Below are 27,021 nucleotides of genomic sequence, written 5' to 3' on the forward strand. Positions count from 1 at the left end.
GAGGGGACACTGCTGTCCCCAAGAGAGGGGTCACTGCTGTCCCCAAGAGAGGGGTCACTGCTGTCACTGCCTTCCCGGGCTCTGCTGCGGGGAGGGGAGGGGAGGGAGGCAGCAGGGCCCCTTTGCTTCCAGAAGTGCCATCTGGTCCCTCGCTTTCTGACTGGAGGAGAAAAAGCAGTATTTTTACACCCAGGTCAACTTGAAGCAAGTCAGCAGACTGTTCAAAAGCACCGACCCAGCCCCCAAACCACACCAGGAATACAGGACAGTAATCATCCAAAACTTTTACTGGTTTACAATCGGACAGCATACAGTGCTGATATGCTTGAACATTCAATTCATGTTTCCTCAATGGAAATTTAAATTGAACACTTACTCGTTTGTAGCTTACAAACAGTATTACCCGAGGTGTAGAGAGAATGAGGTGCTCTCTTTAAAATACAACAGGATAAAGATAATTGCTTTGGAATATAGGCTGTGTTTCCATGCTTTAAGCTTGGAACCAACAGAATGAATTTATGTGGTCATTGGCTTTCTGCATTAAGCCTGACAAGTCAACAAATAAAAAGCATCACCTCCTTTGGAAAGAAGACCTTTTAATGGTATTTATGGGAGCTGGTTATGAAATTAATACCCCTTTTGCACTAAAAAAAAAAAAATCATCAAACTATACTTGATAGTGATCATCTCACTACACTTGACAGCATGACATCAGCATTCACTTGTTTGTGATGCCTGGCTACAGACTGAATTCCTTAATTTATTCCCAAAAGGATACACACTGCAGGCACAAAAGTGACTGTTGTAAGTGTTCCATGCACTGTGCCAAAAGCCTTGCAACAATTTGGAGACCAAAACCATTCTGATTAAAAAAAATAAAATAAAATTTTCCAATGCCCAGCCTGTCAGACACCTGTCCTCAAAGTGCCAACAAGCAAATTGTTACTGACATCCACTGCTATCATCTATGACAGGACACCTGAGAGTTGCAGGTTAAAAGCCCCTGCCTTTGGTTGGAATATAAATCATTAAGCAGCTAAACTTGGTTTAATAAAGGAAGGGCTTTGGGCTATCATTTTTGTAATTGAGCATTTCATTTTTCACCTTCATCTTCAAGAAGATAACTGCCTAATCTTGTCAGATAAAGGTAAAATAATTAATCATAAAATCACATGAACAGATTCCATGAACATGCAGCCCTTCAACAAATGAAGGAAGACATTACGGCCTGGTTTTTGACAAAAAAAAAAAAAAGTTACTGTGCCTAGCAAATAAAAAGTAAATATAGCTTTAGGCAACTCAGCACATTACATGCTTTGGCTACATTTGTACAGTACTGCCTGTAAAAAGACACTTAATTTGTGACTTAATGCATACCATGCAAGAACTTAAATTTCAAAATTTAAAAGGTTCTTGAAAATTTACAAGATTTTTTACTAGTCAGATCACTTCTAGTTGTATCAAAGTTATAGTATGTGTAGTCTTTGGTTTTAACAGAATTAATTCTGACTTGCTTTTCAGAGCACACATTTATGAGTTATTGTAATAAAAGGTTGATTTTGAAAGCAAAAAAATATTCTTCCATAAGTATAAACCAGCTATATACATCCTCACGGAAGGCACTGTAGTTTAAAATTCTTTGTTTGGTTGCAGTAAAACTAGGGCATAAAGTCTGGTTTTGAAGATCCAAAAGAAGACCTGCAGCAAATTACAGCATGGGCACAGCATCAGGGAGCTGCTCTGTGAAATTTTTACAGTATATACAACCTGATGCAAAAATCTCAGTCCAATCCATTTTCTATACAAAATATAGAAATACTCTATACTCCATACTATTCTCCATACCCTTCAACCAAAACAGCTGTCAGTTGAATTCCCTGCTGTTATAAATACAGCCCAGCAGCTCTTTAGAACATTTTTGTGAGTTTCCAATCTCATGGCATCGACCAAACTGGGACAGTGCCACCCAAACACACCCACACCAAAAAGCCCCCAGATTTTCATATTATTCCAGAGTAGTTTACTATGATTATGTACAGAAGTTGAAGTGATTTTTGTTGCCTTATTGATTTGCTTAGATACAGAATTTTAAATACTTTATTACTATGCCATACTGATTTGACACTGCATTTTGGTTAATTTCTGCATGCTTTATGTACTGTTTTAACACCAAGATATACCTAGACTAGAAAAATCCTTTCTTAAAACTGTTACTTCATTGCTTGATTAAAAAAATGATAGGTTTATATCAAGTATTAATTGCTAGATGCAACAGCCTGAAAAAAGGGATTTATCCATTTGCCAGCAACTTAGGACAGTGGTTTTACAGTACAGGATGCTTTTCCTGTAGGGAAAAATGCAGAATTTAACAAATGCATGTCCACTACTTCAAAAGAAATTGATACTTACGAATGTAAATAAGGATTTTTAAACAAAGATTATAAACTAAATAATGTTGATGAACACATGTAATCAGTCTAAAAACATATCCAGTTGAAGAGCAAGATACAGTTAAGCAACCTTTTGAAAAAGACCTCAGGGATTTAGGTGTAAGAGAAAAAATATCATTAAGCAAGAGTCCTCATTGTTTTGTTTTGGTTTTGCATGGCTTCTATTTTTTTTCATAGGTCCCTCAAATCTCTTGGGAGAAATCCTCAGCCAATTTATTTTTGTTTGGCTTAAAGGGATGTCTTTAAACTTAACCACAGAACTAATAAAATTTTTTAAAAAGTAGAAATACAAGTAAGACAGCTGTGAAAGATTTCAGTGCATATGAATGAGGCTGAACAGCTCTACACAATGGGTCCAAGTGTTGTGTGAAGAACCCCTTATCACTAAGGCATTGTTTACATGAATATACACACCCCTCCACACAAATAAGCACCCCCAGGTTTTCTAACAAACATTGCAATTGGGTCATTACCAGCCCAATGATCTTGAAAGTCCCATTCTTTGACTACAGGCAATCATACCACTGATTTGTAATTACATTTTAAGTAGAAAGCACAGTCCAAGTGTTGAAATACAAAAAAGTTCTTAAAAAAAAACCAATCAAAAACTATGGGGGCAGTTACTGTGTTTCAATCTGAAAAGTGATGCATACCAAGAGACCATTAACATGGTTTTACTTTTAAAGGAATGGGGTTTCCAGTCTTTTCCCTTCGAACCCAGGTAAATGTAGTCCAAGATTGCCAAAGCCCATGGTGATGAGCATGCCCTGACAATCCTTGAAAGCTCCATAAAATTTTGACACCAAGATCTTCTAGTTGTCTCCTTCAACCCTTCTCTTGCGAACTGAAATGAGAAGAACAAAACAAGTTTTACCCTTTTATCATTGTAACTACTTTTTTTTTTTTTTTTTGCTACAACAGCAATGGTTACTTTGCCATAAAGTTTCTTGTAGTACATCTTAAGGTCACTAATATCTAGTATTACTTGTCATTTTAAGCTTAAGCTTTAGCAGGAAGCATTGCTTCTGGGAAACATTAATCATTTTATGTTTTCATAAGAAGATTTAGCCAGGACTCTTTTTTTTTTTTTTTTTTTCAGTTTTCTTGTGGCAGGGATTTAAGTTTACATCACTTCCAAATAAACAGTCCAAGTGTTTCACAGCATATCTAGTATGATTTATACACTTTTCAAAAAATGACATCACATTTAATAGCCTGAAGCATTCCATTTATTAACCAAAAAATATTCAGTTGTCAGAAAATGCAAGAGCAAAAAAAGTTTGAGTAAAACTACTAAAAGCTCAAATGCATTCTAGACTTAAGAATAGGCAAGACTGACTGAGTGCCTGGAGTTTTGTTCAAAATTTCTGTTATTTTTAATTGATATTGCTTTTTCTCCACCAGTTTGTTTTCCTCTTCTGTGCAGACATAATAAACAAGGATGGGTTTTTAAATACTACATGGGGCATCTCCATTTTGTTTTACAGTTTGAGTTATCTTTACCTTTACAGCTAACAGAGAGAAGATAGTTTTGTTTCCCTTCCCTCTTCCTTTCTCAAGAAAAACTTTAAATATGGTCGAAAGAAACAATCAGAATAAAATCACAGTAAAATCACACTAGAATTTTACTCTTTGCTGCTCACTTGGAAAGTAACTCACAGATTTATCTCCATTTGAATCCAAAGGATTGTTACCAGTGACAGGAGTTACCCACACCTGCATTCTGGGCAACACAAGAACATTGTCCTCAGTTGCAGACAAAGAAAAGGGAAGTAGCATAAAGGAGAAAGCAGATGTAGAGTATTTGTTGGGAGGAAACATACAAAGACAGAAAGAAGAGCCTGTGATCATCTGTTTTCAGTGCTCAGTACCCAAGTGGGTATTCAGAGGAACTGCCTCTGTGGCTTCAGGGCTGAAGAGATGGAAAGGTATTTGCAGAAACTTTAACTCGCATACTCCAGACTAAGAAAGCAAAGAAAAAAAGGCAAGATATCAGTAGAAACATAGATTTCCAACAGCCAAATACTAAAATTAGAAACCTTAAAAGAAAGCAGGCACACCTGGAGTGTTATGATGAAAAAAATAGTAATTAGTGGTTTAGAATCTATTTTGAGAAACAGCTGGGCAGTGTCTGAGTGTCTTCTATGCTCTGTTACTCCTCCCCCCACCTCTTTCAGAGCTTCTTCTCCACTTTAAAATTTACTCAGAGGGGAAGCAGATCTTTAAATCAAATTCCAGCTTCCTATGTAGTTCTCTCTCAGGTACTCAACTACTACTGCTACTAAACTGCTTGACCCATCTTCATGCTGATGAGATGTGTAAACCTCACCACAAGGCATCTAAAGCCAAAAATTTCATTAAATGGAGTTTTAAAATTAAATTCTATTTAAACAGATGCACCATGTTATCTTGTAGTTCAAAGCTTCAAGTATTTGACATTATTATACCCAGATAACCCAGTCCCAGCCTCTGCACATTCCACCTCTTTGCTCCAGCAATCTAAGTGAAACTGAGTGTCACTGGCACTGGAGAGGGCATCCTGCACTATTAATTTCAAGTACTGCTTTTAAAGAAACAATGAATCTTAACTGAATAAAGCTGAACAAGCAAAACCATTCTTTCCCCACCCCCATTTTCCACAACACATGGAATTCCAGTGTTCTTGTTCCAGACTATGCTAAAACTCCTCAACTCGTACACCTGAACACCATGCAGCAAAATCAAAGGAGAATATCAAGCAGCAGCAGAAGAGTTGGAATAAAGCACAGGAGAAATCTGAAACTGATCTACCCATATTTTGATATTCTAGTTATGTCAACAGAAGAGCAGAAAACACAGACATCTGTAACAGCTGTGCCACACATGCAGTCATTTAACTGTCACTCTCTTACTGACAGCTCTTACCCAAATCATTATTTTTTGTGATAGCTGCAGCTGCCCTGGCTCGAGGTCCCTGTTGTGTGAAGTGGTATCCAAACTTGAGGATCTTGGTGTTTTCTTCAAGCATCTTGGCAATTTCTACTTCTGCAAGTGTGCCCAGCTGCTGCCTCTGTTGAAATAAAAAGGTAAACTAAGACAACAGAGCTTATGTGTACTCACCCTAAGAGTTCAGAACACTTTCATTCTATCAGACAATAAACACTTTGATCTTTTTAATTACACTAAAAGGCAGAAGGTAATAAAATACATTTGTGCACTTCAAAGCACAAGCAAGCACAGAAGAGACCAGGAATCAACTTCAACTGGATACTTCTGAGAATCGTAAGAACAGTCACTGATGAGATTAAGATATTTAATAGGCAAATATTTTGGGAATTTTACCACAAGCTGCCTCCTAAAACCATCCAGTCAACTAGGAAAGACTGATTCTAATTATGACATTACCACCATCTCACTCACCTGATTATCAATTTTGATCTCTGTCAGCGTTTCATTGTCTTTCAGTGCATCAACCAGTGCCAAAATTCCAACTCCAGTGATGAAGTTTGATTCTATGTTTAAGCTTTTTAACTTTGTGTTTACTCTCAGCATATCTGCAAGAGCCTTTGAATGCAAGAAAGCATCATTAAACTTCTGAATTTTGCTACATCACAGGACACAGTGATGACCATTCCCACTGACTTGTTCAATAGGAGCAACAGTTCACAAACACATGGAGTAACTTTGCACGTTTCACTTATTATTTGAGGCTGAAATGAGTCCTCAAGCAGCCATTATCTACATTCCCCTTTTTAATTGTGTTTAGCCAAAAAAAAGGCCTGCCTTTCTCTTGTTACAAACTAAAAAGCTACACAGAATATAAATTGTCTGAAATTAACATATTGGACCAATTCCATCTTGTAAGCCTTCACAGTGTACAATGAGTAATGCAAGCTGCTAAGTAAAGGCCAAAGAAAGGGCATTAGTCAAGTGAAAGGAGAATTAGATATGGTTAATTTGTAAACAGAAGATCTGACTTTTAAAATGCTTGTGGCTACAGATTTAATAAGAGGTAAAATTCAAAGCTCTGAGCACACTACCAGCATGTAGCTAAGAGCATTCTTATAGAAATAGCATATGCTTGGTCTTATTTCTGAGGAAATAGGAAAACCAGAATAGGTACCTGCTGAGATTTTCTGTCATAAAAATAATCTCTAAATTTTTTTTTAGTCACAAGGCAAATGAAAACCAAACAAAAAACAAACAACACCCCCCCCCCCCAAACAACAAAACCATACCCAAGAAAACAACCATTTTTAGCTTTCTGTTAGAAACTTTTCAGTGCTACTGAAAAGGAACTTTTTAACTGACCCAGAACAAAGCTTACAAATGTTCAGTTGTTCATTTCATGGAATTTTTCAAACTACTTTTCTTTCTAATCTGAAATTAAAACAAATGAAAGGATTTTCCTGTCAAAAGTTGGTGCCGTTTTCTTACCTCTTTACTTGCAAACAAATAAGGTGCTTCCTGTGCTTTCAACACAGGAAAATCAGGATCAATGACAGATACCTAAATTTCAACTGTGTCCAACTAGATACTAATATTATGCTTTATATGCCAATGCTTTAAGCCAGTGATCAGAGAAACAGTAATTCTACAGCTTCCTCCAACTAAAACCCTGGTTAGTTGAACGACTGAGCTTTTTTAGTCCTCAAATATGCTTCTTTTAAAGTTAATTTTGAATATGCTTTTGGCTCATGGAATGAACACTGTGAACCAAGCAATTGGAAAACGAAAAAAAGCAGGAAAAAGGTTAGCAAAAGGAAAAATCAGGGGGAAAAGACTGGAAAAAATCTGCTGCATTGCTGCATATTACTCAACCAGTAATCGTTAGCCAACTTTCATACAACAAAGGCCTGTTATAGAAAACACACTTTCCAGTGCTACAGAATTTAATAGTTTTCATCTCCTAAATATCAAAACAGGATTCAATTCAATCCTTTGCCATTTTCTTTCCATCCTGACTTCTCTTACACCCCACTTAAGCATGTTGGCAAGGGTACTTACAACAGCAACAGGATCATTGCTTCGGGTGGCTGCAAGGCTAAAATTCTTCACATGTGTGTTGGTTTCCAAGGCTTTTGCAAATTCTTTCAGTGTTGGAATTGGTATGTTCTTGAATTAAAAACAGCATTTCACTCTCATTAGATACACAAGTTTATCCCCTCCTCCTCAACTTATTCCTTTATCTGAGAGACTTTACAGCAAAAGGGATTATAGCATCACCTCTCACTGGTCCCCAGCAGCCTCCTGGTAAGAGCCTACATGTGTTTGGAGGATGCAGTCACCAATGTCACCAATGTCACCAATTCTGTAAAGCACTCATCTCTACTACACTGATGTCATTGCCACAATAGAAGTGCTATAAAAGAATTATCTGACTCAGAACTGCTACTGAGCAAAATGCACATGGACTGAACATTCTGCTATCAACATCAAATTAATCTGTCACAAATATAAAAAGATTTAGAGATTTACACTGGAGAAACCACTAGCATTTCAATGTTCTACAAATAATTTCAGAAACTGCCAACTTAACAGTTTCATAATTTTTACAATGTAGTAGCAACCAAGCTTAAAAAGGAATAATTCTAGATTATTAGAGTAGCTGATTTCTTACTTTATTACTTCACAGATCAGTGCTAGGGGCTGGAAGGGACCTCAAGAGCTCATGGAGTCCATAGCAGGACCTGCTAGTGGGGGTCACAGAGGAATTCATCCAGGCAAGTTTTGAGCACCTCCAGAGAAGGAGACTCCACCACCTCACTGGGCAGCCTGTTCCAGTGTTTTGTGACCCTCACAGTGAAAAAGCTTTTTCTTTTTCAGATGGTACCTCCCAGGCTCCAACTTGCATTCATTACCCCTTGCCCTATCCTTGGTCAACCCTGAGAAGAGCCTGGCTCCACCACTCACCCTTCACATATTTGTAAACATTAATGAGGTCACCCCTCAGTCTCCTCTTTTCCAAGCTAAAGAAACCCAGCTTCCTCAGCCTTCCCTCATAAGGGAGTTGTTCCACTCCCTTAATCATCTTTTACATAAGAAATATAGTTCTGTTGCCTTTTCTGGCATTTATTTTCCCCAGTATTTATTGTACAATTCCCTTAAACCATGTATTTTATTTTCCTTAGTGAGGGCAACACTGCAAGGCTGCAGCTAGCAGCCTGTCACTGCTGTCTGCACTGTAAATCAGGAGTGCTATTGTTCTCTTTTCTTTCATGCAACCACACAGAAGTTTTAGCCATGTTTAAAAACCCAGCTGTTACACTTAGGAACAAGGAACAGAAGCTGCCCTCACTGGGGACAGCTCTTTTGTACAAGAATCAGAAGGATGCCAGGTACAAAAACCACCTTGTTTGCAACAGCAGTAACTGAGAACTCGTTAATTCATCGAGGACAAAGGATTCAAAGTAGTGGTTAACTCCATGATAGTGACCTGCTGGAATTGTAGCCAACTTGGCAGAAACAGAAATTTGGACTGGCAGTAAGAAAATCTAAGACTTTTTAAATACACATTTGGCAAAAGAACCCAAGCTTGTGGGTTTAGCTCCAGGTTCCTGAGATTACACACACTGTAGCACTTAGCAGAAAGACTGCTGTACTTAAAATAAGCCTATCATGCTCTCTTACAGAGTTCTGCAGCTTAAAAATGTCATCTACTGAGAAAAAGCAGCATATTTACTGCAGCCTTCACATAATTACCTTAATGTTATTTAGATTGACTTCAACAAGACGAGAATCATTATCTTTAATCCTTTGCAGAGTCTCCTCCACATTCGTGGGATTTGGCGGCTCGTCAAAAACAGGCAACATTTTTTCACCTTTTACTATATCTGAAAAGTAAGGAATTTAATTGTAATCAAACAGATCACACACATTGACTGTAAATAAAAGATAAGCACACAAAGCATTCGCTGTATTTAAAGACTTCACCAGTCTATATAGCTCTCCCCTACCCCAAAAATCATCCCAGCCTCTCCTGACCATATGGATCAAATAGCCATAAAGTTCAATTGTTTTCCAAAGGTCTTCACAGCCTTTCTGCTTTTCTTTCACACCAGCTTTTTTCAGAGAATACATAAGTTTAATTACAAACACAAACATAAACCTAACCCATGAAACCAAATCCCACAAATAGATGTTTATGCCCAGTTTTATTCCCAGAAGTAACTTAAGTGCAGAATAGATTTTGGTGTAGGCATACTTTAATTCCACTTTTGCCAGAACTCAATTAGCACTGTTGCAGACATGCACATTTCCAGGGCAAGACTGAACAGTTTAGAAAGAATGCTAGTGGAACAGACAATAGTTAATGCTATAGCAACTGTATGCAGCACAAAGAACTGATTTATCTAGCACTTATGTACACACTTACTTGAGAAGCTGTCTTTGTCAATCCCATTGCTGCTTCCTACTACATCACAGAACTGACTGTTTGTTATCAAGTTGGACATTCCCAGTATAGCTAAGAAAGGCAGAAAAGAAAAAGCAGAAAAACAATTTTACTGTTCCTGACTAATTCAGTTCAGATGCAGAGTTCCTTCAAATAATAGCTGACATTTATAAAGCACTCAGTTAGCAGTATGATACACCATTCAATTTCTTAACAATTTAAATAAAAGTAGAAAGAATTGTAAGTAATTATAGATTTTTTAGTTGGCTTTCACATCTTCGAAAGATTTGACTTGACCAGGTTCAAGCATCAAATGCAGAAGTGCAGTTCAGTCACAGAATTCTTCACTGAAGCTTTAGGAATAGAGGCACATAGTAACATGTTCTTATATGCAAGACAAAAGCAGTTGTGTACACAACAAAAACCATCCAGTCTGAGGAATCACTTTAAAGGTTTTAAGCTTGAAAATCAGATAACTTTGGCAGCCAACAATAACCTGCCTTCCTACAAATTATCACAAACCAATGCAGTTCATATGCTACAAGCAAACTGGCACAAAACCTGATCTAGTTTGTCACAACTACAGCTTCCTGTAGTCCCATTTCAGGTAGCAAATACACCACCACATTTATATACATGCTCCTTGTCTAAAATACACACCAGCCCACTCATAACTCAAAAAAACTAACCTGCAAGGTCACCCAATTCTGTGTCTGTGGCACTGGTCAAAGCTTCCTCCAGTTCTGGATCAAGAGTGAATTTTTCCTCTGTGTATGACTGGACAGGCTTTTGCTTGGGGATATATATTTTTCCTGGAATAAAGAAAATTAAAAGTTTGATGTTACTTTGTACTACATAGCTATGTATTTTTAAATTGCTGTATCTAAGGAATATACGTTATGTTTAGTAAATCCTGAGAAGAGCAACAAACCAGGGCTCCAATCTTACTTGCATCTCATAAGGATTAGAAAGTAAAATATAACCCTCCACTATACATTTTTAAAAGCCTGGAAAAAGAACTCATAAAGAAGATTTAGAAACACTAGAGTATCCTCTCAAGAGAGAAAGGGACCCAGGAAGAACTGTAAACTGGATGTGTCAGAGAAATCAAGTGTTGTCAAATTATCAGCTGAACTTGTGGACATGTGTACACACTGTAGTTTTACAGCATGTATAATAATTCTGCTTTCAGATGTTAACTCTATTTTGAAGTAAAATGGAGGCACCTAAGCTTCTTGAGCAAACCATGGTTTGTGAACAGCACAAAGCAAATCAATGGATTTCTCTGTCAATAACACTTTTCTGAAATGATGCCTGTGAAGGTCACAGATGGTTCAATGGGAAAAAGAGCAGCAGTAACGTCACATTCTGTACCAACTTCTCAGTCACTACAGGAAGGTAATGGGAAAAGTTAGGAGACAAAAGTTATAAACAGAGGTCTGTGCAGTTAGCATAATTCCTGCATGTATCTTTAGCTAAAAAGTTAGGATAAGAAATCAGGATATGAGAAAACTATTTGAACAGTTATTCTGAAAAAAGTTCGGATTTGAATGATTTAGAATTGGTCTCTCAGAACAAAGTCTACCACTGGGCAAGAATCCAGGAGAGGGAAGGGTGCTCAGACTCAGGACAAATTAGTGTGGGAAATAAAAGCTCTGGTACTGTATGAGAGAACAAAACTAAAGAATATGATAGAAGTAATTTACAACTAGAAAACTGTGAGTCTAAGCTTAGCAGCTATTCAAAGGTTTTCAGAATTTCCAAGCTGCCTGAGCTAACAACAGCCAGAGCAGTGGGAAAGGGACTCCAGCTTCCTGCAGCTATTTCCTGGGGTAGGGTTGATAACTTTCCTATGATGTTCCAGTGCTAATTCAGGAAACCACCCTCTTCCATATTCATAGCTAAAAAACATTTCCACACATGAATCATACCAGCTCACCCCAAACCCATCATGCACCACAATGAGCAGCTGGGCAGAGGCCAGGAGCTTAAGGGTTTTTTTCCTCATACTGCATGCAAGAGTATCCTGTTACATGTTTGAACTGAGACTAAGTTCAGCATTTTTTAATACCTCCCAGAGACAAAAAACTTTATAAGGATGCTTCAGTTTTATTTCTGGGAGATTCCACCAAAGCAGGACTTTTGTTTCACCACTTGTGAGAAGCAATACCTGAAGCCAGCTCCTGTGCCTCACAGTAGACACAGGCATAAAAAAAGCCATACAACTTCTCTCTCTCTCTCTCTCTCTCTCTCTCTCTCTCTCTCTCTCTCTCTCTCCAGATTCCCATCCTAAATTACAATAGTTTGTGGTTCACTTTCTTTTAAAAATAACTTAATGCATTATCACTAGCACAGATGACAAAGAAATGTATCAGGTTTTTCTCTGACAACATAGTCTGATGACCAAGATCTGTTGCCAGCAACACAGTATTTTTGTTCCTGGGTTGCCACCTCTTTGGAAAGCTGTACAAATGGTCATTACCCATATTTAGAAGCAGAAAATAAATCTCCTTACATAACTGTACTGACTACAAACAGTACCTGAAAGCAGCTGACATCCATTACCACCCATATCTCAGGTCTGATGGACAGTGCTAAAGAAACTGTTTCTGGATTGATTCAGGATTGAAAGAAAACCTTCATAAATGGAAGGCTTAGGTAGCAAATGTTTAAGATTATTTTGATACGTTTCTACCTCCATTTTTTTCACCAGCATCACCTACTGGGGAGATAAGAAATTTCAACTTAGATTGTAATTTTTAGGAGAGAGACGAGAATATTTGACCAGGTTTTCTTGAATCCACAAAACACCCTGAATAGCAGACATATGGTCTAAAGCCCTTCATTAACTGTGTTTGCATTTTCCCCTCAGTAATACAGCCTGGTAAAAACTGGATTTCCGAGAACAAGGAAGGAGAGAAGGGAAGTGTGATTTGCATCAGTGCAGCAGGCAGCCAGCAGGAGGAGGAAACTGATCTCAATGAAAAGTAACTTTGTAAAAATGTGTTTCAGTGTAATCAGCCTCCTGTCTGATTACAAAGAAAATTTACTTTTCCTGATAATTCTTAAACCCATAGGCTAGGAACTTCTGGTTCTAAACATTTGCTTCCTGAGAGTAAGACTTAATTTATCCATATATGCCTTGACTCTAGAGATAACCTAAAGAGAGTGAGAAGTATTTCTATAGAAGTTTTTATAGAAGTAAAAATGTTAAAAGCTGCTCCCCTCCATAAATGCTCATTGCAGTCAACTCAGTCACATGGATTGGGTCAGTAGCAGTTTTTGTTACAAAACAGGTCACAGCCTTGTGTATATCATCTCTCATTCAATGGTTTCACCTTGTTCTAGCCCCGAGTTCTGAGGTTTCCAATGCACATAGGAAAGCAGATCCTCCTTCCCCACTCCCAACTTCTAGTAAGAAACTTACTACAAGAAGGAGAAGAGGAGGCTCAGGGGAGACCTCATCACTCTCTCCAACTCCCTGAAAGGAGGTTGGAGCCAGGGGGGGTTGGGCTCTTTTCCCAGGCAACTCTCAGCAAGACAAGAGGGCACAAGAGGTCTCAAGTTGTGCCAGGGGAGGTTTAGGTTGGACATGAGAAAGAATTTCTTTCTGGAGAGGGTGATCAGGCATTGGAATGGGCTGCCCAGGGAAGGGGTGGATTCTCCATCCCTGGAGATATTTCAAAAGAGCCTGGATGTGGCACTCAGTGCCATGGGCTGGGAACCACGGGGGGAGTGGAGCAAGGGTTGGACCTGATGAGCTCTGAGGTCCCTTCCAACCCAGCCCATTCTGTGATTCTATGAAGGGCAAGACCCCTGTGTCTCTGTGGACAATGATCTAACTCAGTGATATAACTGCTGCCAAGACAGTTTCTTCCTTACTAATCCCTTTCCCCCTTACTAATGTGAGTATTTATAAATAAATAAATACACGAATAAATAAATAAATAAAAACTACACATCTGTGCAGCCCAGGAAATGAATAGCTTTCTCAGCCCTAAAGTGGAATGTTTCCAAATAGCCAAGATGAGATCACATGAAGGAACATGACATCCTCCTTTTCAGCCAGCAAGAGCACTGCCCAGATGAAGCAGTACAGCACAGAGGCAAATCTCAGAGAGGTTTCACATCATTTGTGTAACCAGCACACAGCCAGTCCTTCTGTGCCCACGTCAGGATTAACTCACAGGCTTTTTGCTACAGAGCAGACTTGCCATTCCAACTTCCACACCAGAGTCTCACTCAAAAGGCAGAAAATCCTAGATGGTGTCTGCTCAAGTGCCCAAAACATTTCATACACAGACTCATGGCATCTAAAGTAGTACTGAAATTCATGCAGGTATCAGGGCTGCTCAGGGCTGCCATGCCCTGCATATTACTGGTATTGTTCCCCATGCCAGCAGGCAGCAAGTGGCCATAATGTGCAAATCAGAAGTCCAAAATCCACTTTGCAGTACTGCTGGCAGAAACTTAGTCACCTGCAGACAGCTGAACACAAGCTCATCTCAGCAGTGGCTTTATGAAGAAGGGTGGGCAACATCTGATACATTCCTTACACCTTGTGTTTCATCAATCCAGAAATGGACATAATACATAATTCATCATTCACCAATTCTTACCACGTGACAGGTTCATCAATTCACTTGTAAGCACAAATTAATACTTTTTTTTTAAATTCAACTTAAAAGTGACTTCCTTGGAGTCCTGCTGTAGAACCAGTGCTGTTATTTGTTATCCAACTGCAGAGGACATAGCAGCAAGTTAGGAAACTGTTCTATATTAAGGCTGGAGCATCAAATGTTATTTTGTTCCAGTGGTCTTATATGGAGAATGTCAATTTGACAAGCTGTTTCTCCAAAGCTCCTGCAGAATATTAGCTTCATTTTAGAACCTGTAACCCACTTAAAGACCAGTGTTTGAAAGCCAAACAAAGAACACAGCATCCCAAATCCTGCTGCAACAAAAGCAAATGGGGACCTAGAGCAGTAGCTGAGCAGGACAGCACCAAAAGAGCTCTAACCAGGTGACTACAGTTTCAGCCTAACAACATTTTCTGGGTGAGAGAGCAGCAAAAAACCCAACCCAACCCAACCCAACCAACAACATTAAAGTAGATGTTACATGAAATGCAAATCTGCACAGAAAAAGCATACCCCATAAGAAACACAGAGGCAGAGCAGAGAAGAGAAACCCGTGATTAGGAGAGCATAAAGGCTGGAAATGCAAAGCTTAATTTACATATTCATTTGCTAATGCTTGCACTCTACAGCACAAATGTTAGAAATAATGTTCAGTATGTTTTTCCTCAGATGCAATAATTCTCATCTTTCACTGTTCCAAGAGGAGTGAGGGGTTTGCCTTGGTCAGATGCACAGAACACACTCCAGGCCAAGAGACCAGGACTGAAGCCCTGCTTAGAAGAGAGATCCTCCTCCTTGCAGCATGCCTTGTAAAATCTTTATGTCATGCTCATGTACACAGGCTGAGACAAAGCCAGATTTGTTGAAACCATCACCACATTGCTCTCCTGAATCTACTGAACAATGCTTTACTGTATGGGTCAGTACTTAATTGGAACAGAATGCAACTTGAGTCATTAAGTCATGTTTAAAAACAAAGTATGTTTTTAAGGATGCTTTTAGAAATAAAATCAGGCACAGGAAAGTGCAACAGAATATAACTTAGGAATTGATAATCTTCACGTTTCTTTAGCACTACATCTCAACATTTGACATTATTTCAGACCTTCCACACCAGAGCACACAGCAAAAAAAATTTTCAAAGATTTGGGGATATCATGTCATCTCTCAGTGAAAAAGATGCAGCACTGTTTTGATGACGTTGCACCAAAATAAAGTACTTAAGAGAACTAGAAGAGGGGATTTTCCTTTACACTGTGGTAGGGAAACAAGGTCACCAGAGTAAGTAGCAAGCCAGGATGTGTAAAATTAACCCAGTGTAAGCTTCTTTGATAAGCCTGCAGTTCAAATCACCAATCTCTGGATATCAGTTCTACTCAAATAGGAAAAGGAAAGATGGATTTTTTTCCCCTTCTTACCCCATGAAATGAATAATCAGACTAAGTTGGAGCAATTAGACCAGACAGGCACACACAAATATTTTCTCAAAAACTTTACCCACAAAAATGGTACCAAGAAAACAGCTGCAACTCCAATCTTTCTCTCTCCCCCCAAAACTTCTAGATCAGAAAGTTACAATTGTCAGTTTTCTTTTGAATTCATAGGATAATCAAGCAAGATTTTCACCTACTCCTATCCCACAATTTTTTGGTGTTTCTCCATTTATTTAGCCAAATTAAAATTACACACCAGTTTAGATGTTTGGTTGCTTTCTTTTTTTTTTAATACTATAAGAAAGCACATTAGGATAAGAGCTTTCTCTAGATAAAAGTCATCCTACACAAATATTAAGTTCTGCTCCACACTCTGTCCAAGTTTTACATCTAGATAATAATTTCTAAATTGAGAAGATTGAGTTACATAGCTTTGCCATTGTCGTGCAAAACAGCTACGAACTGTAACAAGTCAAAGCTGAACTGTAACATTCTCATGAGGGGAAATGAAAGGGAAAATGAGGGAAATAAATCCCTCAACACCTACAATGTGAGCTTAGCCTTCTGTTCCTCTTCTTGCTCATTTAACAGAGCATGAATTTCCATACTGAACATTCATTTCCAATTGTGAATTTTAATGCAAATAAGCTACATTTCATTTCTAGTACCATTTCCTCTTCTGTGGTACTGAAACAAATGGTAAAAAAGTTATCAAATAGCAACTTTTTTTTCCTTAGAGGTACAGGAAATTTTACTAACTAAACTGGTATGACACATTGCAACACCCAGACAGACTGCCATTTAGTAATACTTCATTACATAAAGGAAATGACATTTGATCTTTCCTGACTAAGATCTGCATTAAAGCTGGCTCCTTGTTTTTCTACATGATTCTCACAGATTTTATCTACCCAAACAAACAGCTTTGCCCTGTGCCTGTATACATAAGCTGAATTTAAAGAGCCACCTACCTGAATTAAGCATCAGTCCTCAGTAGAGAAGCAAGCACTAAAGGAAGCAAGAACCCACGGCCCAGCCTCAGCCCCTGAAGGAGCAGTGTACAACCCAGACAGCCTGCAAGGGAGTCCCCAGAATTGCTCTGTGGTCTAAATAGGCTTGAACTCATTCATGTCAAACCATCAGGCTGCCTCCAACATACACGAGCAAATAAGTCACCCCAGAAGCACAACAGAGGAGGAAGCAGCATCACACTACAGAGTCAAATGTGGGACTGACAGGTACTTGCCAGCAGCAGAGGAACCATGAGGGCTCCCTTCCTAAGGGTTTGAAACCCTTTAAGTCTGCTTAATTCTCTGCTGTGAACCATTGCTCATTTCAGACTTGAGCCCTCATCTGTTGAGTTTGTATATGTAATTGTGGTTATGTTCAGTGAAAATTTTGTTGGGGGTATTTGCATTTTCTCTGCCTGTAGCAGGGAGCTGTTACTTGACCATGGAGTGTCTCTCTCTTTTCCTTGGAGCAACAGTGAGATTGTGACCTCATAATGTGCTACAGAGTATATCAGGTACTGCTTCCTTAGTTTTGCCTTCTTTGTGTATTTTAACACCACTTCTGTTGAGAGATGATCACTGGGACTCTCCTTAGCTGACAGGAGAATGAGAGTTTGCTGACTGGATCTCTAAGAGCATCCAAGTTAAGGATATCACAAAGTACTGAATGTAGGTTGTAGCAGTCAGGTACCTGTAGCAGCAAGACTGGGAGTTTCTGTCCTATTCTACTGGGACAGATTCTGTCCCAATACTAAGCACTACTGGTGCTTAGAAAGGCACAACAAATTTGGAATCTCCCATCTTGTGAGAAAAAGATAAATAAATCCATTCTTATAATATTTAAGGTGCACGTTCTTTTTTAATTTTCTCCTGAAAAGAAAATGCTTCCCATCAACTCACCCAGAAGACTAGACACAGAACAAAGATTTAAAAGCCCAAGCTTTAATAACATGCCCACTCACTGGGTCAATGCATCCATGGTTTTCAGACCACAAAACACTGACAGATTTTAAAGCTTTTTGTGATTTTAACTATGTATTTGGTTAATAATAACTATGCCATCTTATTAAACTTCTTAATAAGGATACTAGAAAGAAAACATGACTGCATACACAACTTGCATTGCCTCATCGGCCTACAGCACCTTTGAACATGATTAAGCATCTAGCATGACATCATCCCACTGCTATTTTTTACATTCAACACAGTACTACAAACTGCAGTGTGCAGCCAGCCCCACAGGGCATAAGCCAGAGGCACAAGGACAACATTTGTTATTATTGACACAAACCAGGGCCTGCTCTTCATTTGAAACCTTTGAAACCGACTTACTCTTAAAACCTTTGAGTCCTACTTCCTTCCTGTGCTACATGCAAACAGCACAACCAGCCCCAGCCCCACAAAATGCTTGAAGGGGAAGCCCAGCAGCACTGGTTTGGGAATGCTCTGAGCTCCAAAGCACCAGAGCTGCTCCAATAAACTTCGGCTCGCGGGCGTCCTGGCGAATCCACTCGTTTGATAACCACCTCCACTGGGAAGGGTGGCTCTTACCTTTCTTTTCTCTTGTAAAAGGCACGTAGTCTTCTCTGTCTTTGTGCTCAAGAGCCTGCTTCTCCAAATAGGCCAGGAGCCGTTCCCTGTCGAAGGGCCCTGAGGCCTTCTTGGCAGTCTGGTCCTTCTGCCGGAAGCCTGCGGGCAGCAGCGCGTTCTGCAACAAAACGGAGCAAAGGGGGAGGCTGAGTGAGCACCTGCTTGGTTTCATTTCCCTCCTCCTTCTCCCTCTGCCGAAGGCTCAAAGCTGAGACATCACCCTTTTTAGGCAATCTTGGATTCCTTGCCAACGTCCTTCTCTTGGGGCACAAGGTAATCTATTAATTACACACCAAGGCTACCACTAAATAGGGAGCACGCTGCGCTCCCAACAGGACTGAAGCAATTCTTTAAGTACTCACCAGCACCAGGCCTGCTGGTTACTTTGCTGCTCTTTTCTAGAATGAACACTGTTTAAATGAGTAGTAGTAAATAAAACTCAGCTATTTACAGTTTAGACTTGCAGCAAGAGACAGCTTCCTCCATTACTTACACCCATGTGCTTCTAAGTCTTTCAGACAGCTGCCTTCTGTCTGACACTTAAAACAGAATATTTCTACTTCTTACCTGACACAAGGTGGGGTGCTTTTTGCCATCATAAATATATTCCAGTTAAAGAAAAAAAAAAAAACCAAAACACACAACAGAAAAATATTGAGGATATTAGAGGTATTGCATATAGAAATTCAGACTGACATAAAAGACAACCACTTTAGCCAGTTCTCCTCCATTATAATGTCCATAAAGCCAAAGCCAATTAAATATCAAGACTACCTTGCAGTGCAACATAAAAGGTGACCATAATATTCTTAAGAGATCCCTGAACATCAAGATTAAGTTTAATCCTGGTCCTATTAAAGCAAGAACAGAGTGTTTGACTTTGAAATTAGCTGCAGTATCAGTAGAAGACATCGACTCAACTTCTTATGACAGAAAGCTAAAACTTTCCTTCTTAAATACCCCAGGTTGACACAATAATGAGTAATTATTTAGCTCCTCTTTGGGATGCCAGAACCAGTACTGGAACAAATACAGGTATCTTTAGGAGAGGTTAGCACCCTCCCTCTCCACCACACTCCAACAATAGAAACAATAGAAACAGGAAAATAAAAATGGATGCAAAAGGGCTGTTTACCAGACAGCACTGGAAACAGGAAAAGTTAAACAAGCCCTTCTAATAAACTTTCTTTTCCAGAACATGACAAAGAGCAATTTTTTTTTTTAATAAATAAATCCCAGAAAGCTTCTCCTGACAAGCCCTTGCTTCCATTTTCCTCCACTGCAGTTGCATTCATGTTGCAAACAGGAAACAAGCAGTTGAAACACTATATACACATATTTATCTGTATGCAAGATCAATAACAGACTAGGACAAAACTCTGTCCGAAAGTACAACTAAAAAAAAAAAAGCTTCTATTTATTTCAGCCTAGTTTCTGAACAAGGGAAAAAAGATAAAACTTCTCTTGACTAATACCTACCTCAGGGTCAATATCATCCAAAACTGTTTCCAGTTGTTTCAGTTCTTCTTCTGAAAGTTTGCCAAGAATTTCATCCTCATCAAGATCTTTGTACTTGTCCAAGTCCTTTCGAAACGGGAGTGTCATGACTTGGGCAGTATCAAGTTGCTCCAGCACTGCAAATCCAAAGCCTTATTCTTCAGCAGATCTTTAAAAAAAAAAAAAAAAAAATTAAAAAAAAATTTTTTAAAAGGAAATAACCACAGTTAAGGGAAATAACCCAACTACAAAACATCTTCAGCCTCCAAACACATCTCTGAAAGGGAAATATTTTCACCCAGCAACATTCATATCTATCTGCTATCCTACAACAGAGAGAAGCTGCCTACACCTTGCTCCTTCCCTGACAAGAACCCCTCTTGCCATTCCCCTTGCCATCAGTCACTAAGCTGCATATATTTTCAGATAAAGCCAGCACCCAGTTTTCCAGACAAGAACAGAGCATTCTGTGGGGTAGAAGGGAGGAGATACCAGCTCTCCCCAGTATTTATGAGCCCAGCTGAACTCCATCAGTTGTACAGGTCCTGCAGACAGATGAAGAGTTCAGGGATTTTTGTTGCTGCTGTTTGAAGTAGAACGTCACTACACCCCACTGATTGGTTGTTACTGACTCATATCCCTGTGTATTAACTACAGAGGGAACAAAGGAAGTTTGCCTCTGAGTTAATTATAGCACTGCCATTGAAGTAACATTCTGCTCTGTGCAAGGAAAATTAAAATACCTTGATGAAAAGCTCAGGGAATACAGCACTTAAAGTAGCACCACTCCAGTCAATCCTACTTCTAAAAAATACTATAAATATAGAACAGATTCCAAAACTGCTCAATAATTATTATACTTCAGGCAAATTGGGATCCTTCAAAAGATGTACAGCCTATGCAGTACTTCTCATGGACAAGGAAAGCACAGGGAATCTTTTTTTTTTTTTTTTTTTTTCCTAACAGTCACCACTTTTGAGCAGTTAGCTTGGAAAAAACCAAAGTTAATCACAACTGTGGAAGCAGACAAGTTAGTTTTGCTCATTTTTCTGTTAAATGTTCTGGGACTATCCTTTTGTTCAGCCAAATTCTAGCTTCAGGTTGAAGCTACCCACACCATTCTGTCAAGTTTACCTGTAAAGTAAAACCTGTTTTTAACAACTGTCATTGCAAGAATGGTAAATTTTCAGTTCCTACCAACTGAATGAGGAATCCACCCAATCTACACCTGAACGACTGATATATTTACAGCTATTTTCAGGATGTCTGCTTTTAAAAAGTATTACCACTACAAGCATTAGAGCTGTCTTGTCAGTCACAGTTCATACCAATAGGACACAATTCCAAAGCTGAACTACCAGCTCAGGTAAAGCTCTCTCAAACAACAAAAAACAAGGGAAATTCTCAATTTTGTGGTAAATTACATCAAATGAACAATGCCTGACTTCCAATCATGTTGCCTGAAGAGCCTGAACCTTTTTGCAAGAGGCCAGAGAGCTGCAGGAAAGCCAGAGGGTACTACACGTATGTTCTGAAAGCCTTGTCCCAAAACTAAAGGAGTGTCTGTGGTGCCACCTCCTGCAGCTCTCATAGTCCCTGCTATTTGTTTCTCCAGGTACATAACAGCTGAAGGACAATCAGATGATTGAACTCCTCAAATCAGATGAAACTCCTCATTCCTAGAGCCTTAATGTTTTGCCCTTCCTTACAGCTTCAGCCATCACAGCTATCACAGGAGGAAAACATTTCCTGCAGCCAAACACACAGCATTGTTTGTGACCACTCTGCACTGAGCCCTACACCAACACGCTGCTATTTACCACATTTCTGCATGCCCATTTGTATTCAAACATTAAAAGGTGTAGTTTTAATAGGTAATTATAAGGAGCAGAATAGTTAGCATATTGCAGAACAATGCTCCTCTTACTCTGACTGAGAGGAGCACTGCATAACCATCCATTACCTTCACTTAGGCAAGTTTTCCTCTCTATGAGTTGTGGCAAAATGCTGTCACAGAATTAATTACCTTTTATTTATTGCAGTGGTATGCTTTATATTGGAAAACTACTCATCCTTTGTAATACATTAATGGTCAGGTCATAACCCTTAGTCTCATTGTTTGTATAATATGATCAAAGTAGCCATTTCTAACCCTGAGCTACCAGGTTCACACACAAAAAACAAGTGAAAAATAAAACAGCTGAGTAAAAAATCCCACTATTTCTGTAGCTGAGTCTTCACTTCAACAATAGTCATGTATGGCTGGCAATTTAAATGTAAAGAGGTTTGGACTTATTTCCTAATGCTTATCAAAAGTCATTTTAAATATGAAAGCATACTTAGCATCTTTGAGAAGTTGTCATGGTAGCACTGATTAGCACGTCTGTACTACACAGACTGCTTGGTCATGACTTTCAGAAACATTCCCTACAAAAGAAACCACAGCATATATGACACATGTACAGAACATGTTAAACCAGGCTTTAAAATGGTGTCAGGAATTCTCTTTGCCTACAAAGGGCACAGAGGCAAACTGATCAAACAAGCCCCTTCACCTCCCATTACACCTTTGGTACTCTGCTTGCTTTCCATCACTCACTGTAGGAGTGCAGCATAGAGAAGAAAAAGAAGACATGCATAACAAATTACAAGTTTTTAGAAGCAGCAGTTATTTAGACTGAATATTTGTGGCATATTTCCCTGCAAAATCACAGGCAAAACTGTAACCATCAATTTTGGCTTCACAAATACTTGGCACTTTTTTGATGAGCAGAGCTACTTCTAAGAATCCTTCCTAGCCTTACAATGAAAACATTATATATTGGAAAAAAAGTTTGTTTCCTATATAAGTTTTTCACTCTACCAAGTTCATAGTCACATGAGAAACAGTTAGGGAAATGGAAACAAAGTCATCACTTCCAATAAAATTTCTATTCCGTTAAGCAGAAGTTGAAAAATCAGCAATGAAGATATTCTGCTGGAAACCAGAGAAACAAAAATCTTCCCATTATTCCTTCACCTGAGAGAAACCAATGATCAGCTAAAGAAATTAAAAGACAGCAGTAACATTACCTGAGATCATTCTATAATTTCCTGGCTCACCCAGGAGTCTGTCAAACAGAGTTCCTGTCTCATCCAGGACTGGCAAACCATTTCCATGTACCTCTTATCTACAAATTAAAGTAACCATTTCCTCCTCTCTGGAAGTGTACTTTTTAAAAAACAAAAGATTCCAAAAATAGCTAGCTTCCCACTTTCTTTCAAAAACATACCCCCCAGGAATTTGTGTTATACTTAAGAACACAATTTCTTGGGACCCTGAGAGGAGTAACTCTTTAGAAATATCTTACCCACAGGAAAATAAAAGTCCACTGTAAATGGTTTCTGTAACTTGGGTTTTAAAATAGAAGTGACATCATGAAAAACAAACCAAGCCGGTTTTGGCCAGCACTTTTGCAGAGTTCACTTTAATCTCATTTGTTCCTTCGGAGCCTCCTTCCACCCAGCCTCTGGGTGAACCCGACCCAGAGCAGGGGGGTCTGGAGCAGGGGGGTCCCGAGCAGGGCTGTCAGCATTCCTGCACCAGCCAGGGCCCCAGACCATCCCAGCTGCCTGGAGGAGCCAAATCTGAGCAGTTCCCCAGGGAACCCCTCTGATGGCAACAATTTTATTTTCCAGCGTGTGAGATTACACAGAACTGTTCACAAAGAATGTGCTGCACTTAAAGAGAGCTATCTTTGGTAAATAAAGCTAGGAGAAAAATGAGTAAATATAAAGTATACCACAATCCCAGCAGGTTCCTTTGGATGTTTTTGTAATGCCTTACCATAACTCTGCTGAAGTACCCAGTGGTCCTTTGCTTAGTGGAAATCTCTCAAAAATCCACCTGAGCCTTCCAAACTTCCAGCCTGGAATAGGGTACACAACCATATTCTTCTTCCCAGGAAACCAGCAGACAAAAACCCCCAGCCCAAAACTTACAAAACCAGCAGGTGGCAGCTCATCTTTGCCTACGGTTTTTATCAGGGTAAATTGTTTTCTGGGCAGTATGGAATAGCCACTGTGGGCTACTTTCCTACAAAAGCAAGCTCAAGGCTTCATTCCGTTCAAAGAATGTTCAAAGACACAATTCACTAAGTTTATTTATACATGGCAAGCTGAGCTTCCACAACTTCTTGTTGGCCATGCAGTGACCCGAGGAGTAAAGAGGAACAGACAAGTACTACAGAGTAACTACATGGAGCATAAAGATTCTTTCACGGTGAAGGAAATTTGAAAACACCTTTATTTCCAGCTCCTCCTCTGTATCAGAGGGAAAGTGAAACCAGACAAAGCCCACTTTGCTCTTTTATACGTCCTGCACACAACAACACAGAACTAGGACACAGCTCCCTGGCAGGAAGGGTGCTCTGAGTGATGGCTAAGCTGCCAAATTGGCACTGCCTCATAAACACTCACTGCTGTGTGCCTGTTACTGAGAACCATCTGGCCACACCACAGAGCTGTATGGAGGTGCCCACCTGGCAGCAGAGGTGATGGAGCCTGCACCCAGCACAGGAGGAGGCATTCCAGCACATCTCTCTCTCTCCACACTTCCAGGTGTGCTCAGCAAACTGCCTGCAGGGTGGGTGTTATGATCACCAAGACTAGGCTGGGACAAGCTAAAAATCCCCGTGAGCACAGGCAGTGGTCACTCTGAGAAGTTCCTGTGCAGGGATCACCACCCCAGCTGTCCCTTCCTCTCCCAGCACACAGGGCAGAGCCGCTGTTACCCACAGGCCAGCAAAACGCATGGTTTTGGTGCAATTTTTTTATCAGACAACACCTGGACTTACTTCAGTAGGGATATATGGCTAGCAGACATTCCTGGAGAAACTGCCTACAGGCGATTCAGTCAAAAAGAAACCTCAGATACAAGCTACCGGAGCCATCTCAGAAACACTAAGATACTTGTACCCATTACAAAAAAAGGAGTGAAACTTACAAGGCCACAGCAGGGTAGACGAAGAAACTGACTACATTCCCAAGTTACTTACAGGAAACTCCCAAGTACTGCCCAATCTCAGGTTCTCCCACACAACAGACTCTCTTTCAAACTCTGTACACCTGACACAGCACAAAGCAACTCTTGAGGGTACATTCAATATATTACAGCAAACTGAAAGCATACAGCAGCCTCTCTAAATCACCATTTACTTTCAACACCGCTTGCACCTACACGCAAAGAACCAGGCAGACAGCTTTCAGGGGGTCCCGGGGGCAGAGGGGACACCCGGAGCCGTGCGGGCACAGCGGGCCCGCTGCAGCCTCCCCGGGAGCACCGGTGTCAGCGCACAAACCCTCCACGGGTGCACCGGAAAAGCGTTCTTCCGTAATTAAGTGCCATTAACTGCATCTTTAAAAGGTGTGGAAAACACATACCAGCAAGCTGGAAGAGTTAACGCTAACCTGATCGCCAGGCAAAGTTACACTTTTCAGATTTCACACGGAAGCTGGATGCTGGCTACAATCCGAGCCCAAACCCACTGCCCGAGCGCTCGCACCGAACCCCCCGCTCCTCTCGGCCCTTCAGCCCCCAAACCCCTCCTGGAGCGGGGGGCAGGGACTCCCCACCGCCGAGACCCCACCCTGCGCCCTTCAGCTCCACGTTAACAAAACTCTGACCTTCCTGCTCCGGAAACCGAGCCGAGGTTCCAGGCACCCCTCCCCGCTGAGCCGCTGGGGTCCGCGGCGCCCACACAGCCTCTTCCTCCTCCCGCCGCCGCCGCGGCCCCTCCGGCCGGGCTCCCGCCGGGCTGTGGCAGCGGGCGGAGGGCTACGCGCCTACCCCCAACACCCTCCCCGGGACCCCCGCAAGGATCGCTCGGCACTTCCCGAGCGCCCGCGGGCACCCTCCGGGCACCCTCCGGCCCCAGCCCCCGGCCCCCTCCCGCGGCAGCCGCTCCCCACTCACCCGGGCGGTGGCAGCGACCCAGCAGCTCCCTTCGCCGCGACCAGCAACCCCGACCGCGCCTGCGCCGCCCCGAGCATGACGGGAGATGTAGTTCGGCTGCGGAGAGCCCCAGGCCGCGCCTGTGCCCTGCGCGGTGGGGACAGAGCGGAGCAGCGGGGGGGTGGGGACACAGCACCGGGAGGGGTGGGGACACAGCACCGGGCGGGGTGGGGACACAGCACCGGGAGGGGTCGGGACACAGCACCGGGAGGGATCGGGACACAGCACTGGGAGGGATCGGGACACAGCACCGGGAGGGGTCGGGACACAGCACCGGGAGGGATCGGGACACAGCACCGGGAGGGGTCGGGACACAGCACCGGGAGGGATTGGGACACAGCACCGGGAGGGGTCGGGACACAGCACCGGGAGGGATTGGGACACAGCACCGGGAGGGGTGGGGACACAGCACCGGGAGGGATCGGGACACAGCACCGGGCGGGGTCGGGACACAGCACCGGGAGGGGTGGGGACACAGCAGCGGGCGGGATCGGGACACAGCACCGGGCGGGGTTTGGGACACAGCACCGGGCGGGGTCGGGACACAGCACCGGGAGGGGTGGGGACACAGCACCGGGAGGGATCGGGACACAGCACCGGGAGGGGCGGGGACAAGGGGCGAATGCGGGGGCGGCGTGTGCGGGGTGCGGGTCCAGCCGCGCCGTGCACCTCAGGGTCCCCCCCGGCTCCACAGCTGCCCCGGCTGTGCGGGGAGGGAGCTCGAAGGCTCCCCGGCTCCTGCGCCTCCGCAGCCTCGGAATGGTGTCTGGTGTTCACACGCGGTCACAGGGGCTGTGGCCAGGCCCTGAAACTCCTGTGGGCCCTTACAGCTCTCTGTGTCCTTGCAGGTCTCTGTGTTAGCTGCTTCCTTCTCTGCTGTGTCCCCCCTGCATCCAGCGCTGCTTACCTGTTGTTTTCTCTGCATCCGAACCGTGCAGCTTTCCCCTCCAGGCCCCAGGGCAGGGCACCGCGGGGGTGGGTCCCTACCTCGATGTCCTGTTGCTCCACAACCCAACAAGTGTCACAGTTCCAGGGAG

General features: G+C 41.5%; 1 protein-coding gene across 3 annotated transcripts; it reads right to left on the bottom strand.

The window, feature by feature from the left end:
* Positions 1-259: 259 nt before the first annotated feature.
* LOC139801194 (tropomodulin-3-like) lies at positions 260-26,071 on the bottom strand. Of its 3 annotated transcripts, none has more exons than XR_011728094.1 (11): positions 25,946-26,071; positions 19,975-20,161; positions 18,457-18,613; positions 10,512-10,634; positions 9,805-9,894; positions 9,132-9,262; positions 7,437-7,544; positions 5,850-5,993; positions 5,355-5,499; positions 4,274-4,412; positions 260-3,294 (listed from the first exon to the last, which is right to left on the bottom strand). XR_011728094.1 is itself a non-coding variant. In XM_071755188.1 (10 exons), the coding sequence occupies exons 2-10, from the start codon at positions 20,098-20,100 to the stop codon at positions 3,263-3,265; spliced, it is 1,056 nt and encodes a 351-aa protein (XP_071611289.1). In that variant the 5' UTR covers positions 20,101-20,161; positions 25,946-26,071; the 3' UTR covers positions 260-3,262. The 3 variants fall into 3 exon arrangements, 1 of the variants encoding a protein (XP_071611289.1); XR_011728095.1 differs by lacking the exon at positions 25,946-26,071 and adding an exon at positions 25,657-25,734; XM_071755188.1 differs by lacking the exon at positions 4,274-4,412.
* Positions 26,072-27,021: the final 950 nt, after the last annotated feature.

This window comes from Heliangelus exortis, chromosome 11, assembly GCF_036169615.1.
Source record: "Heliangelus exortis chromosome 11, bHelExo1.hap1, whole genome shotgun sequence".
NCBI lineage: Eukaryota > Metazoa > Chordata > Aves > Apodiformes > Trochilidae > Heliangelus > Heliangelus exortis.

Coding starts and splice junctions, on each gene's coding strand:
- LOC139801194 (XM_071755188.1), bottom strand. CDS start 20,100: ATGACACTCCCGTTTCGAAAGGACTTGGACAAGTACAAAGATCTTGAT. Junction 10,635..18,456: donor TTTTACAAGAGAAAAGAAAG/GTAAGAGCCACC, acceptor TCTTTATTCCAG/GAAAAATATATATCCCCAAG. Junction 9,895..10,511: donor AGAATTGGGTGACCTTGCAG/GTTAGTTTTTTT, acceptor TGCCTTTCTTAG/CTATACTGGGAATGTCCAAC.